Source organism: Gavialis gangeticus, unplaced genomic scaffold, assembly GCF_001723915.1.
Source record: "Gavialis gangeticus isolate Ggan-Ray unplaced genomic scaffold, GavGan_comp1, whole genome shotgun sequence".
NCBI lineage: Eukaryota > Metazoa > Chordata > Crocodylia > Gavialidae > Gavialis > Gavialis gangeticus.
The window spans coordinates 121,705,220-121,721,911 of NW_017729032.1; the positions used below are offsets into that span (position 1 = coordinate 121,705,220).

The window sequence follows — 16,692 nt, forward strand, 5'->3', positions numbered from 1 at the left end:
AAAAAAAAAAAAAAAAAAAAAAAAAAAAAAAAAAATCAATGCATTTAATACTATTATATTAAGACCAAATTCAGAATTAACCAATGTCAAAACCAGAACAGAAAATTAATTTTTAAGAGCTACAATGTGATAGAGCAACATATCTTATATACACCTTGCTGTTTTAATTTTGCATCTCTTTTTATAATCCAATTAATATTTCTATCTGATTTTCAATTTCTTGTTTCTCTATTCTTAACAATATTTAGAATTTGTGTAGAATTGTATTTTATGTCAGAAAATAAGCAGTTTTCCTAAACCATTAAAATAGTCTTTTAGGTGCACTGCATAATTTGGGGAATGGGAAACCTCTGTAAATGGGGAGGAAAAAAATAGATTCTCATTTAAACCTTTTGTCTGCTTCCTTTTCAGGTCTTTTCCTCTCTGTAGCCTCATTGCCACTGAGTTACTGGCTTCAGCAACTTCCAGAGAGATACAGAAAAATGACTGAACATCTATATATAGATATAATATATATCTATATAGATATAGAAATATATAATATAATATATAAAACTTCCCGACTTATCCTAATTAAAAAATAGGAATAGCATTTAAGCCAGCTTTTCTCTAGTAGAGAACAAGATTAGCCTTTAAATGGGAGGAAGATCCCATTCTGCCTACCACTGAGTTAAAGCAGGAGTCAACAACCCACAGGCTAAGCCACTGGAGCTGGCTTGGCCCAGAACCGAGAGATTTGGGGAGCGTTTGGCAGTGAGGGACCTCCGCAGTTTGAGAGCAGATACCTGTACCATTGCTAGGAAAAGTGCCAGTAGCTGGGTCTTTGTGCTGGCTGTCTCAGACCCAAGCAGGATCATTTCAGCCTGCTGGCTGAAGCTGTTGCTGACTGCTGAATTAAAGCCTCTAGCACTGGCCATGGTGCTGGACTACATGGACCTTGGGTTTCATCCAGTATTTCAATTCCAACATTTTCTCAAAAAGATGTCTTCAGACCCAGAACATTTATACTCTCCCTTACAACAGCTTGTAATGGATAATGAATATTCTGGCCTGCTTATACAGTGCAGTCTTTATTTCTATTTTGCACTACACAGTGTATCTTTGGGTACACTAGAGGAATGAAGATGAACTATAAAGGCAGAAGATGGCAAACAGAAGCATTGATAGAACTAGAGTAGAAATGCAAGAAATCTATATTACAGATAGATTAAGACAGTTGATTCTTCCTTGGGAAGATTTCTCTTACTCAAATAGTCTGCAGAACTATTAAGATTTCGAAATGGTATCAGCATCTCTCCCCTTAGTGTTTAAACTGACTTTGTATGAAGGTCAGAAAGGACTTTTACTTCAATATGTAATTCTGTACAGCCATCTATGCAATAGATGTAGGACAGCAGGTATTGCCACTACCTGATATATTGGATACTACTCACTGTCACATGGGCAGGATATCGTAATAGGTGATTTAATTATCTTTGTTGTGGTGTGGTAAATATAATAGTCTCTGAACATCCAAATTCAGAGTTGCTCAACTCTGGGCTAAATTAGGGATAGCCCAAGTTTACACTACTTGCAAAACATTTCTTAGATATTGTAAGAGAGAATTAGATGCTTCGGAGCTCTGCTTCATATTCCATCCTCTAATGCTAAGGGTTGGAAGAGCATTAAGTATTAGTGGCAATGGTGCCAACCTCCCCTAGTTTAAACCTGTGGAGAGTTCCACCAAACAAGGGTGTTCTCCATGAACCATCATGGACCCTTTAAGTTTACACAGAAAAAAATGTCCTTAGCAAACCAAAGAATCTAACTATATGCTTTTATGTTAACTAATCAGATACTCTGTTTTTCTGGTTAGCTACTATTACTGTTTTACAGATATTAAAAAAAAAAGCCTCATCTAATATACTCATAAGTAACATCAGAGCTATCCAACTTCTGAAGGGCTAAGGGCTGCATGCAATGTGGGCCATGGGCCCCTTGTGCAAGCAGGCCACCCTAGACCCTCCTGCCAAATGGGCTGCAGGTTCTCTGCCCCCAGGGACAGAAGCAGGAAGCAGATGCTGAAGGAGGGAACAGGAGCCTGAAGATCCCAGTCGCAACAGTGGGAATGATGCAGGGGGTGTGGTTTGTACCTGGATTGGAACCCATGCATCATGAGTTCACGGTCTGTGGGCTGCATGCAGCCTGCGAGTCACCAGTTGGACATTGCTGAGTAAAATAAAGACATCCAGATAAATAGGGGTATAAGTTGTAGCTGTGCTGGTTTAAGGACATAGGCAGACAAGATTCTTTGCGTAAATAGATCACTTTATTTAATAGGCCTAAGAAGTTACCTTGCATCACATTTTTAGATCTCCATTAGAATATACTGTCCATAATATTTTACAGGCACCAACAAGAAACTAGACATTCATACATAAAAGAGAACAACATGGGTAAGTTACACAAAGCATGCTCAATCCTTCTGAAGAAGACTCTAGGGGTATGGACAGGCACTCATTAGAAGTGCTAAGAAATTCCAGGAAATTTGTAGTGCTATGAAAACGTGGCACGAAATGTGTATATAGCCATTCAAGTCTGTGGTCTTGAAGCTTTTGCCAGAGCATGGCAAGGGCCTGTATTGGCATTGCTTCATCACACGGTAGGGGGCTGTATGCCGTGACTCTCTGAGCTGCAGAAATATTTGTCCAGTGTTTTACCTCAGCTCCACCTTCAGAGCCCTGAAGGCCTGACCCTGTTGTGTGCCCAGAACTCTGGAGGGTTTGTTCCTGCCCCTTGGAAGTCACCCAAATATAGCAATGAAAGTTTCATGCCTATCAGAGGGGGGCAAAATACTTGAACATAGAAAAGATGTGGGCCACTACCTGAAACACACCCCCTTGGGGTGGGGGACTCTAATCAAGCAACCCAGCCTGGGTTAGCTACCTGGGCTGCTGGCAGCACTGCCTATCTGTTTAGCCTCTGCTGTGGAAGTAAGTAGACTTCTAGGCCAGCCAACAGTTTTGACCCTGGCCTGCTTTGGGGCTTTTGGTCCCTGCACTCCCTGTATTTGGCTCTGTTCTTATATTTCGGCTTCGGGTTTCCCCATAGAACTATTTCTTGGTTTCCTGACCTTGCTTAGCTCTGTTCTCAGATTTCAACCTGTGGATTATCCTTGGCATCTGATTCCTGCACCCTGACCTTGGCCTGTGTTGTGTACTCAGTCCCTAGATTTCCCTCCAGATCTGGTAATTTGGCTCCTGAACTCTGAGTTAGCACCTGTCTTCCCTCAGATGCCAAACCATTAGTCAAGACTACCTAAAACCTGGTACTACCTGGTACTTAAGACTAGGAGTGCAGAGCCACAGCAGACCAGTTCAGTTTCCACTGCCAAAGACTCACAATTTCACTCCCAGCTTCAAATGGATTCCCGACAGCTACATGCTCTGCAGCTTCTGATCTAGCAGGGCCAACAGATCCCCTATGTGCCATTCTCCTGGCACACAGTCAAATCCCACTACCACTTTGCCAGAGAGCTCACTCAGCTCCTGTACAGGCTAGATATGACCATGCAGATATGACTGAGACTCCGGCCATGCAGTCCCTGACTCCCTAACTAGTTCAGAATAGGCAAGTTCACAGTGGGAGAGGCAGTGAGGGATGCATCCCTAGCTATCCAGTGAGTGCTGCCCCTACAATTCACCTGCTTTGTCAACCAGCATGAGTTTGGTGGCAAGGGGAGGGCTCTGACATGGTTCTACTTCAAGAGGGTTGTAGTAGAGACTCCCCTTTGCCCCAGCCAAGGCCTTTGTGAATTACAACAACCACTCACTGCACTAAACATACATGCACCTCCCATCTGCACTGCCCACGGCACCATCCCTCACAGGGCTCTGATGCTTTCTCTGCTTCAGAAGAGACAATGAAGAGTCTCCTGTTTGCCCTAGCCACAAGCTTTACGAATTACAGCACCCAGCCACTATGCAAAGCACACGTGCACCCCCTATTCTGACACTCCCTCCCCTTCAGGAAAAGCACTGAAGATTCTCCCCTCCACACCAGCACCAGCATTTACAAAAGCCGATTTTTCTGAAGTACATGATCAGAAGCTCGACCACCTATGAGGACCTGCTTGGTGTCCTTGTAGAAAATGTCAGAGATGTTGAAGCAACAGGAGCAGGAACTTTTTGCATGGCCAGAAAATTTGGGAGGTATATTCCTGCTGTGCTTTTTTGGGCAAGAAGGAGTTTACCCTACTCACAAAAATAGGGCTGAGCAGCAACCTGTAAGTCCAGTTCTGTCTCCCTGGGGCAGTAGAGTATGGGGTGCAAGAAAGACTCCCTGGAGGGGTAGGGTGGGCAGGGCAAGGAACAAAGCTTCCTGGGATGCTAGAGGACCAAGGCACACCTTGCTGTGCTACACATAACTGTACAGGTATTACACATAGTGCTGGAAATCACTGCATGGCTAAGAAGTCGCTACTGGCAAGAGCTAACATTTTGTTGTGCAATTACCATGTTTTTGCTGCCTGAATGGCTGCACACTCACTTTCTGCAGCACTAGAAGGGCATACATTTTTGGTGAGATATAATGCCTGTCCATGGCCTAGGTATCAAACAAAGTTTTCAATTTTTATTTCCAAAAAAATAAAATTTAAAGTCACTACATTTTAGACTGAACCCACCGTTACCTTTTTCCTCCTCTGAAAGCTCCTCTATGGGCTCCAGCATATGTATCAAGACTGTCTGCTCTATTAATGAGGAAAAATAGGAATAGCAGACAAACAGGACAGAAGAAAGTCAAGGTCCAGAGTAGAAAAGTTATGCCAAAGAACACATGCTGATGTCATCCTGGTATTTCTTCTCCCACCCACCGCTGCTGCTAACTTACTGCACAAATCCAAAAACCCAAATTCAGGGCAACTATTCATAGTAGCAAGCAGAAGTAGTAAGCAGAAGCACACTTGGTAGCAGAAGGCTGAAGACTACAATAATCACATAGGTTGCTTACAGACGTGAAAAAGACAAAACAAAACTGTGCTTTAATCGGAAGAGATAGCACATTAGTCTGACCCAGATCTGCAGTGTCTATATAGATCAGGTGCTTTAGCAGGGCTTTTTGGCGTTTCTATCTAAAGCTGATGATTCAAAGAGCTTAGACAAAAGCACCAAAAAGCCCCACTGAAATGCCTGATCTATACAGATGTTGGGTGAGCTGGGTCCAAAGAATGCAATGCCTCTTCTGGGCATGTGCTGCACTTGGTGGGGGTGTGATGAGTTTAAAGCGCCCTTTTTTATTTAGTCTTTTTTCAACATCTATAAGCAATATTAATTTCTTATTGGGCTCAGTTTTCATTTTCAAGGTAAAATTTTAGAAAATTTAAAATATTGCAAAAAAATTGAAGTGTATTTGCAGTTTGGGATTAAGAGTTTAAAAATTAAATGAAATGGTAGGCTACAGAAGATCTCAAAAACTTAAGGTAAACCCCATAAATAAGTGAAGGTATTAAACTGGAGAATTATCATTTTGGGATGTTGTGCACTTATTGTGAGATCATGCTTTATAAATAACTAAGATGACAGAAGTTAAAATCCAAGACCCAATAAAATTAATGAAAAAAAATCCTATTTCAGTGCAGTCAGGATTACATTGTCCCTGCTCCAAAAAATGTATGAAGTGCCCTCATCACCCCTGCTGAAAATGTAGCTTCTGCAAACCAATTAAATGATTTTTCCAAAGACTGACAAGTTTAATACACATTGTCCTGACTTCATTAGAGTTTTATATGACTGAGACTATGGTGGTTTCTTTTCTTTTCTTACTATATTTTTAAATTATTATATTTTTTTGATCAAGAAGGGGGATATGAAGACACTTAGCTAGATGTTTAAAAAATATCTACATTGCATAAACAACATTCTTATTTCAATAAAAAAATAAGAACCTCTCTACTACTTCTTCAGAAACTTCAGTAGGTTAGTTACTTTCTCTCTGCGCCCACCTCTAAAGGATTGCTCAACCCCTGACTTAATTATTAAGTCAAGTTACTAGACTTAAGATTTGTCTCTTAATTTGGCTCCCATATAATTTAAAATACATTAGAAGCTTTGAGAATGTTTTTTACAAGCTATATCATCAGAGAATGCTAACAGGGTTTGCCATATATCATTTATTACAAAGTAATTAAAAGCAAGACTCAGAGACTGACTGACCAGGAGACTGCTTTGCTGGCTGGAATCAGCAGGAATCTATCACTAAGCCAGTTGTTACGTAACTGCATTAAGTTTATCCCCAACCTGTTTACATGTTCCTTAAACACCATCTACTTAAGTGTATTTGGTCATCACACAAAAGTCCTTGTTAAGAAGTTTTCCGGTAACAGGAAAATCCCAACACCAAGAATCCAGGATTTAAAATCATCTGATAATGCATCATATTGTCACATGGTTCTCCCCCTTAAGTATAGTAGAAAAATTAGGAATTAAAAACAATATAATGATAATAGCAGTGGAAACCATACAAGTAACTGTGCCGTTCACAGAAACCTTGTGCATGCATAACTGACAGCTGATATCAAACCTGGCAAGGTAGTGGAATGAGCAGTGGGGTAAGACTGAACACCACTAATGTCTTTCTAATGGAGTTAGTCATCTCTTGGCCCTTAGCATAAAAAAAATTTCTTTCCCTGAAACAGAATCTAATATAAGAAAGCACCACTCAGTTTACAGCTCAAGCTTCTAACACAGGGCCATTCAAATGCAGGTCTGTGAGGGGTTCACATGAGGCCCTTGATCTCCCACCCAACCACCAGTGCCCCTGTATCTTCAGCTGCAGCAGCAGCCAGGGTTTTGGGGATCCCCACGGGTTTTGCTGCAGATCCATGCCCCAGCGGGAGGTGCAGTGCAGCACAGCATGGCGCAGGTCACAGTGCCAGCAGCCTGAAGTGCCTGTTCAGTGCAATACCACAGGGGAACCCGCAGGTAGCTGAAGGTGTGGGTGCTGCACCACACAGGGGAGTATCCACCCACCTGTGTGCGGTGCAGTGGGGTGGGAGAGTGTCTGCCTGCCTGCACTCATAATACAGCAAGGGTGGGCGGAGTGCCCACCCACACACGCATGCAACCTAGGAGGCCCATGCCCCCCGTGTGCAACCCCTGCTGATGCTTGCAGCATGTGCCACCTGGCCACTCTGAAGTGGGACAGCCCTGTTCTAACACACAGGGCCCCTCAGAAGCCTTTCCCCTCTGAGCATCTATGGGATGAAAATGGTTTCCTGGGGTGCCCAAGGTTTTCTCTAACTGCTTGATTGGGCCCCTTACCTCTCATCTCCAAGTTTACACACCCTGTTCAACTGTGTGAAATCTAAAGACAGTATTAACCTTCTGAGTGTTGTTTCTCTCCTTGTCTCTCAATATTTTGCTCAACAATTACAAGCGTTTGTCAGAGAAGTAGCTGAGTTAGTTCTTTACCATCCTTGTCTCCACACACTAATCACAAAAATAGTCTGCTAGTGTAAGTACTTGTTGGATCACCTGAAGTTAGGCAAGTACAATTTGAAGCAGAATGAAGCACTATCACTACCCAAAAGCAGTTACCTTTCACGTTACAGCCTGTCAGCGTATCCACATGCTTGTACATGCACTGAAAGAGTAATTCCAGAGCTGCTTATAGTATGCCTATAAGGAGTTCACAACAGTATTCCTAAAAACACTGTCTTTACTAACACCCGCATAGACAATCTTGTATACCTGCTCTCTTCCATTGCATACCTGCTCTCCTCCTTATATTACCTGAGTTGCAAGTGGCACATTAGGTGATCTGTTAGGAATCTATTCCATCAAGTTTTGAAACTTAAATTGAACACCTTCTAGTACCTCAATTTACAGAACTTCAGAAGAGCTTGTTTTCTCTTTGTGAATACCCATACACATAGGCATGCACGTACAGACATAGAAAGACCAAAAGGCAAGAGAAATAATATCCCTTGACGGAAACAGTTATTTTCTAACTTATAAAATGCATACATCACCAGCTTTAAAGACACAAACAAGTGAAATGTAAGTAGCAGATTAAAGGTGAACTAAAAAAACCTCCAAATAAAAATAAAACTCCTCTCTCCTCCCTCTCCATTCACTAAGACAAAAGAATGAGTAACATTTGTGAAGTATGGTCTTGAAGCCTCTGTAGGACTCATGGATAAAGGAATCTGTAGAGTCAAGAACCCTCCCCACTACTGAAAACATCCTCTCCGGCATTCTTCCCAGCATTTTAAATGTGTAGCCTACCAGTAAGAGTATTCCAAAACATTTTCATTGCTCAAGATAAAACAAGAAAAAGGTGATGTCATAGAAACAAGAATTCTGAGCTTTGCATATCACCTTGATTTGCACCAGAATACAAAACTAGGTTTTTGTAGTTACTTCTAGTTCCTCCATCGCTGTGGAGCAACATAGGACTTTCACAGCCACCTGGAAGCCACGTACTGGCCATGCCAAGCAACTTCCTGACTGACAAATAAATCCACCCTTAGATTATAACTGTTTCTTCACATCCTCCCAAATGCCTTCTTCCAGGCTTAATTTGGAGGGGAATGTGCGGGGCAGGGTGTACCAGGTATGTAGATTACCTAAATCTCTTCACTGGACAATTATATTAGTTAAAGAAAATAAGGGATACACATTTTCCCTATCATGCTTCATAAAATAACTAATCTCCAGCAATATATGCAAAAAAAATCATATGCAAATGGATATGAATTTTTTGTTTAACAGGCTTCAAATCAACACAATGTAAAATATAAGACATTTATGTTCTGAGGCCATCAGTCAGTACTTAGTCTGGTTCATGGCACTGCAAAGGTTGGGAGTGACAGATGATTAGGAATCATAGCCTCCCAGTCATTGGCTCTGCTCCACAAAGCTGGGAATGTAGTTCCATTTAAGATAATAAGAAAAGTTACATTTGCAGTTTAAACTACCAGTATCAAACAACTTCAGTTGATCTGCATTTACACCACCTTGTGCCATGGCAGCATCAGATCTTATAACATAACTAGGCAGAATCTGATCAAAGAAAAGGAGATCCTTCAAGGAGAAAAACCAAAATGATTAAGGAAGAGATGCTGATAATTCAATATATGCTGAATTCAAGTCCGCAAATAGCCCAAATGATAACACAGTGTTAATGGGCCCTGTGCCATTAGAGAAATTCTTTTGCTGAAATGTAAACCAGAGGTCCCATGCACTTACGAGTGTTAGGCCCCTGGCAGACATTACACTTATGACACAATTAACCAGTCAATCACACCTTAAGTAGTAACCCATCCACATGTTAATCTAATTAATGATGCAATAAAATAAGGAATAAGCCACAAAGTTATTATATATATTTCTGTAATAACTTTTTGACTGGTTCCCAATGCAAGTTAAATTGCACATGCGGGCAGGCATCAGCTGATTGGGTCTCCCAGGCTCAGGAACACATCAAAGCCCTTGATTCCAATGTGTTTCTGAGGCTGAGAGCACAGAACAGCTGACTGCCACTCCTAGCTTCAGGGACACACTGCAGTCAAAAACTCCACTGTGCCCTGGAGGCTGGGAGCAGCAGTCAGCTGATCAGAGCTTCTAGCCTTGGAGATGTACCAGAGCCCTTAACTCCAACATGGTCCCAAGGATGGGAGCACAGATCAGCTGATTGGCTTCCTACTTGCTGTTGACTATGATGCAGGGCTACCCCTGCACTGACGGTATGATTGGGATTTGATCCATGATCCTACAATTGTGCCTCCTGCCATACACATGTAGCCTTGCAGGAAGTGCAACTGTTGGGATTGCACATCAGATCCAATAGGGCCTTTCATTGAACATCTACTAGGGGCCTTAAAACACAATAATAAAGTACTTTCAGTGTGAGTAGGAGTATCATTTTACTATTAGTTTGTTATCTATATTGGAGTGGTGCCTAACACCTTTAGGAATGAATCTGGTCTCCATTATGCTACACTGAATACAACACAATGCTAAGAAAGCAGCTGTTCTAGACAGCTTTTGATTTTACCCAAAATAAAGATCAAGCGGCAGTGTAAAATCTAAAATCTACTGCTGTAAACTGAAATACAATCCCAGGATATATTCAAAAGCCAACCCTATAATGTTTTCTACTATCTATCGATACTCTGGAATCTGTAAGAAAGGAAATATGTCAATGTCACATCTTATGTCAACGAGCAAAAGTTAATTAAGGAATCATAAACCACCTATTACATCAATTAGTTGTGTTCTGTCCTGATTCCGGATTATCATATCATTTTATCACTGTGCACAGAAAAGCTAAACACATTTGGTCTCAACTATTTCATGCATTCAAACCAGATTTGCGCTCAAAGAGGTATCAGCTGCTCTGTGATGCATGCACACTTTAAATAGATGTATATCAATTCACTGCCAAGAAATTAATGGAAAAATCATGCAATGCACTTACACAATATACATATATGCTTATAAGCTGGTCATTTTTAAATTAATGTTCTTGAATTGTGTCAAAGGCACATGTTTGAATAATGCCTAAATTCATGTAGATTTAAGCTAGGAGTTGGCAGTCAGTTCCAGGGCTAAGAAATTCTTAATGCTTTAGCCAGGAGACTGGAACATCTATACAGATGCCTCAAAGGCAAGCTCTTCAGCCAGTGCAGGCCAGCTTCAGCCTTGGCAAGCTCTCTAAGCCTTGAGTTCCCTCCCCATGACCTGTAGGAGGGCCAGATGATTGAGAGTCTACCTTCTCCCTTGCCTCTCTCCCTTTCCCCCTGTCTGGGGGAGTCCCAGGAGGATTTGAGCTCCAGCACCTCTGCCTTTTCTTCTAAGCATTTAGTCACCCTGGAGTTATGCAAGAGCAAAGGTGGAAGGGCTCAACCCATCCTGGTGTTCCCTGGGACAGATGGAGTCATGAAAAAATGCTCCCCATCCCTTGCATAGCTCTGGGAAGAGACAGGATCTGTGCATGCAGATCCTGGGGTCTCTGCAGGGATAAAGGACTCAAGAATGAGTGTGGGGACAAGGCAAGAACAGCCTTGCAAGAGGACTCCCGTATCTGGAACAAGTCAGTGGCCTTGCTCATGCCCTCTAGCGCTTGGACATGCTGCAGTACAGACAAGCCCTTTATACACCTACATTCCCAAGTCACTTTTGAAAATAAGACTTAGGACATGTCTCCATGGCAAAATGAAGTGCTACGTAAAGATATTGGACCTGCTTAGGTACCATAGACAGTACACCCAGGTTAGAAGAGTGCTTCACCCAGGGTAATTAGACCCGTGTCTTAGTGCCATGCTAATATAACTATACTACTTCCAACAGCTTAGCTAGCTCAGGTAGCTCTACACCACATTGCATTGTGCTGTGCAAACATACCTTGGGCTCCTAAGTCCCTCAAGCACTTCTGAAAATTTTGCCTAAGTTTATATTTTCCAAAAGTAATTCTATCCAAAATAAAAAGGAATAATCTGGATACTCCTGACATGGGAAACTATTTTGCAGAAAAGCTAAAAACCTTTTTATTTTACAGACATTCTAATACTGAAAGATGAGTGGTATTTTTCAAATGATAGACAAATCCTTAGGTTTTCAAAGTGTCAGATACACTCATACTCCACCTACTGGAGATCCAGCTAAAGCTCATGAAAATCTTTGGCAATTTAGGACAACTCTCCTGTTTCTGCTAGCTTGTATATCCACAAATTTGGAAAATTAAGGAGCAAAAATATCTACACGGAGGAGGAAAGAAAAGGGAGAGGCAAAACGAAACCTTAAGACATAAGTAAAATAACCATCAGCAAAATCATCCAAGCAAAATACCATTAATAAACTAATATTGGACTTTTGTATACTAATAAGCAAAAGCAATCTCTTTTTTTTTTCAGTCTCAGAAAACACCCCAGAATCCACAGCAGGAACACAAAGAATGAAGGAAATAAGCAGAAATAAGCAGACCTCACTAAGGCAGGGTAGTGAAAATGATTACCAATAACAAAACTGTTTCTGCCGCACCCGGACAAAAAGATGAACACGCAATGTTTTACAAATGTGGAGAATGAACACCCTAGAGCTGTAACTGAAGAAGCACACCTGCTTCATGAGCTCTAGATCCCTGAACTATGAATTCATAGCTAAACTACTTTCGAGGGTAGGTTTCTTTATTACGAGCCACATCACCATTTTGGTCCATTAGAACGTGTTCGAATGAAAAGAGCAGCTTTTTAAGTAAATTTTCATGACCTGAAAACCAAATAATGGATAGGTTTTCCCCGCTTCCTGCTTTTTGTGACTTACTCTTAAAATGATGGCACATTATCAAAATAAAGAACTTTTTTTCGTGGGCTTCAGCAGGATGAAACAGAATCATACTTAGAGGCCTAATAGGGAAAATACTTTCCAGCCTTTAGTAATGAACAAGAAAAAAAGAATAAGGGGTCTTTGCAGTATTATCCCGAACATGGGATAATTAAAGACAATGACAACATATTTTTGCTAATATCTAATAGTATCACAAAGCTATGGCTTAAGAACCCTAACTACTGATTTACAGTACATACAGAACCATCCAGATTGGATGACTATATAATGTTTAGATAATTTTGTTGCTTTTCCCTAACAATGATTGAAACTACAAGATTCACAGTGAACTATTCACTTGCTCTGTTTATGTATATACCAGTTTGTTCAACATTTGTCAACTAGAAACTCACAATTTTGCTTACTCTCCACTGTTAGTTATCAAGTTTAGCTGAAAAATGAATTACAAAACATAATACACTAGGTAGGTAATAAACCATCCATCTGGTAGGAATCACTGTTAAAACATTGTTATACTCACCTTTGCACTGTTGTTTTACATATACACGTCATGCGAGGATTATAGCAAAATTAATCATGTTGAATTCTGTTTAATTTACTATTACAGAACTAATCCCATAGATTATGAATTTGTGAAGACTGAGTGTTAGATCTGTGGGCACTGGAACTGAATCTATTATAGAAACTTACCATGCATACCTGGTAGACTCGATTTAGGTTCTACTACTTGATGTGCCAGACTGTTCACTAAAACAGCAAAAAAAAGAAAAAAGAAAAAGATACCAACAAATGTTTTATGGTAACAACAGCAACTTTATCTTGTTACAGTCATTAGCACAGGAAATATGTTCTTCAAACACATTTATAAAATACAAAATCTGTTTCTTTAATGAACAAACTAAATTGTATACAAGAGTTGCCCAAGTAGCGAAAGCTGCATTATACAATGGGGACAGTATTGTATCTAATGGCTGATATCAGTGGATGGACATAAAAATCTTGGTGCAATAAGGAGATATATAATATCTATATATTAGTGGTGTTTCATTTTAATCATGGAAAAATGTAGATGGGGGGGGGTTAATCCAAAAATTGAGGATTTTTTTTTAAATCAGAGAAAAGCAGGATCCCAGTTGATCAGGAGGGACTTGGAAAGGAAGACTTTCTTTGCTGGATGAGGAGGAAAGCCTGTCAGGATTCAAGTACAACCCCAAAAATGGGAGCGGTGCACATTCTGCCCCAAGGAAAGAAGGAATTGGAGCACAGGAACCAGGCCAGAAACTGACCTGGGGAAAAGTCTCACCAAAGAGACCCAGAGGCTGGAACAGGATTGGCAAAGTTTCCAAATAAGAAAGGGAGCTATGCACCATAGCAAAAGCCATAGCCTCAAGCCCTGGAAAAGAATAAATTGAAAAGGCAAAGGAAGAAGGGAGCCTGGAAGTACCAAATAAACCCTTTATATTGTGAGGATTTAATAGATCAGCTCCTGAGATCCTTGCTACATGAGATGTCTAGAGAAAGAAGTAGGAGCCGCAGGCAATGTGTCTGCAGTGCCAAAGAGGGGAGGTGTAGTCTGCAACACTTTCCTGTTCTACAAGTGTTGTGAGATTTAACTGTGTGTATATGTCCTTAAGTTCTTCAATGCAAGGCGATGTAAGTGTAAAGCATTATTACAATGGTTAATACTTGGATAAGTTATTCCATTTTGTCTGCTTTCTCAGTATCTGTCCTTCACTGTACTCGAAAAGCAAATGTTCAGAAGAAATTTATGCTGCCTTTAGGCACCCAACAATAAAATAAAAACATATTTAGTTCATTTTTTTAAATCCAAGCCAGAAGTTCTATTTTTTAACTTATAAAATTATTAGATACCAAAGCTTTCATATTTCTTTACTATTCAAGCTAAATATGCTGTGTGTCCAGCAAGTGCTCATGGCTGCAAAACAAATCAGTTTGGACAATCAGCAGAAAACAGACAAGGAAGCAGTGCCACTATCATAATAGGAAGCACAGTTAAACTGCAAGTGCTCCTTGGTTTTCAAAGTTAAATTCTCTATGTCTCTATTTTTTTAAATGTACTGCCATGTTTGTACTGGGATAACTGTGTTAAATTTAATATTTAGTATTAGGATGTTAGATTTTGATTCTGAAACGGAATTAATGTATAGTCTTTTCCTGCACTTACCATCATATGGTTTGATGTTTGCTACTGATTTTGTGGATAATTCCCTTATCTAAAATAAAAGAAAAAATAAAGTGAGAGGAAGACACTTAAATAAGAATACTACAAATAACTAAGAATGTATATGCAGTAAGTCATACAATGGATAAAAGAGTGATCTTAAAATTGAGAAGCCTCAAACGATAAACATTATTGAACTATATTAAATCTAACACTTTATTGCAAAATGATAGCTTCTTCATAAATAAAGACATATTGTTTTCATTGTATCCTTGAATCTTTCAGTGAGCAAGCTGTAAATGCAAAATGCTTTTTATGCTTGTCTTCTGTGTGATCTCCTGCCTGACACATTAAACACAATATAGTCTATATACAGAGAAATAGTCAGTGATCTTATGAGCCCTGTTTCATTTCCTGTAGGTTGTACTTTCAACTTAGCAGAGGATCTTCAGTTTTGCAAGTCTAGCCCCAATCTGTTGGAGTATTTTGTGTTCCTGCTTAATTTCAGGTCTGTAAGCAATTCCACTGACTTTCTCTGCTCCTCCGCCTAATTCTCAACACAATTCTGCCTCACTCGGTACTTACCCTACAGACTGGGGATGACAAATATGTCAGCAGCTGGTGGCCAAACCAAACACCTCGTGGGTCACGGCCACACAACCGCATCCCATACTAAAGTAAGCTGTGGGCCCTCTGGGCTGCATCGGCACTGATGCTATCCTCCCCGTCTCCCCGCCCCAGCACCTTGTACCTGCACCCCCTGGCTCCTCCCCCAGCTGCTGCACTGTGCACCTGCACAGGCCCTCCCTCTGTTTATCACTGCACAGAGTGCCTGAATAATCCCAGGCTCACTCTCAGTTCCCCCAGCTCCAATTCAATAAATACAAAATATGTCATATTTAATGAATAAGTATCAGTGGACAGATTTAAATGCTCAGGTAAATAAAGGTTGTAAACAATAGAGCTGTAACAAGAGTTCTATGATAGATTCAACATATTTCACACTGCTAATTCATCCCTATAAAAGGACAATGCAAAAAATGCTTAAAGAAGCTTAAATATAGTGATTTTTCACTTTCGATGGCTTAATTCTGCAACCTGAAGTTTTTGCAATATAGTATTTGCAAGTGGCTTCTTTGGTTCCTAAAATAAGTAAAAATTAAAATTTATTTCTAGACAGTAGAACTAGCTTGTACTTTTATTGTTCAGCAAAGCAGGACTACAAGTAAAATTTTAAATATATTTATATTATGTCCATTTCTTTCTGAAATCAGACTATTTATTTCCCTCAGAAATATTTGTTATACTCATCATTACACTCCCATATAAATTCATTTTTATTTTGAATAATCTGTACATATAACAGTGCTTTTACTACATCCTTAATAAGCTTTTTAAATGAGGGGTCAGACTTAAATGTTGTTGTTCCTCAAAATTTTACTTGATCCTTTTAAGATATTGGTATCATACTCAATTCTCTTCACCCCTAATGTGGTTTCTAGATATTGTTTATAAATATAAATATTTATTGATAAATAAATGTATTGATAAATAAATATTGTATTTATTGATAAGTATTGATATTTATCAAGGGAAGCTGGGTGACAGCAACCATGAGTTGATCAGCTTCACCATCCACCGAAAAACTGTCAGGTCAGTCAGCAGTATAATGGTCCTCGACTTCAGGACAGCTGACTTTGACAAGCTCAGGAGAATTGTCGGTGAGGCCCTAAGGGACCACGGCCCCAAGGGGAGGGGAGTCCAGAAAGAGTGGTCGTACCTCAAGGGAGAAATCCTAGATGGGGTGCTCTTGGGTGATAGCATAGAGATAACCAGGAAGGATGCGAGTCCCCCGACTGTTAGTTCAGACCTAGTTAAGGACTACCTGGAGGGCTTAGATGTGTCCAAGTCAGCGGGCCTACATGACCTTCATCCGCGAGTGCTGAGGGAATTGGCTGGTGTCATTGCGGAGCCATTGGCATGGCTGTTTGAGGACTCCTGGTGCTCGGGCCAAGTCCCTGAGGACTGGAAAAGGGCCAATGTGGTCCCTATTTTCAAGAAGGGGAGGAAGGAAGAGCCTGGCAACTACAGGCCAGTCAGCCTCACTTCTATCCTGGGGAAGGTCTTTGAAAAAATTATCAAGGGCCACATTTGTGAGAGCCCTGCAGGGGAAGTGATGTTGAG

The 16,692-nt window shown here is 40.5% G+C and overlaps 1 protein-coding gene across 5 annotated transcripts in view; it reads right to left on the reverse strand.

Moving 5' to 3' along the window:
* Nucleotides 1-16,692, reverse strand: part of DZIP1 (DAZ interacting zinc finger protein 1) — a 104,216-nt gene that overhangs the window by 29,545 nt on the left and 57,979 nt on the right. For 3 of the 5 annotated variants that reach the window (XM_019524759.1, XM_019524760.1, XM_019524758.1), the window contains exons 9-11: nucleotides 14,512-14,560; nucleotides 13,017-13,073; nucleotides 4,670-4,729 (exon numbers count right to left, since the gene is read on the reverse strand). In XM_019524759.1, the coding sequence (XP_019380304.1) occupies nucleotides 4,670-4,729; nucleotides 13,017-13,073; nucleotides 14,512-14,560 (166 nt within the window). The remainder of the gene's footprint in view (nucleotides 1-4,669; nucleotides 4,730-13,016; nucleotides 13,074-14,511; nucleotides 14,561-16,692) is intronic. The other 2 variants (XM_019524762.1, XM_019524761.1) reach the window with 2 other exon arrangements.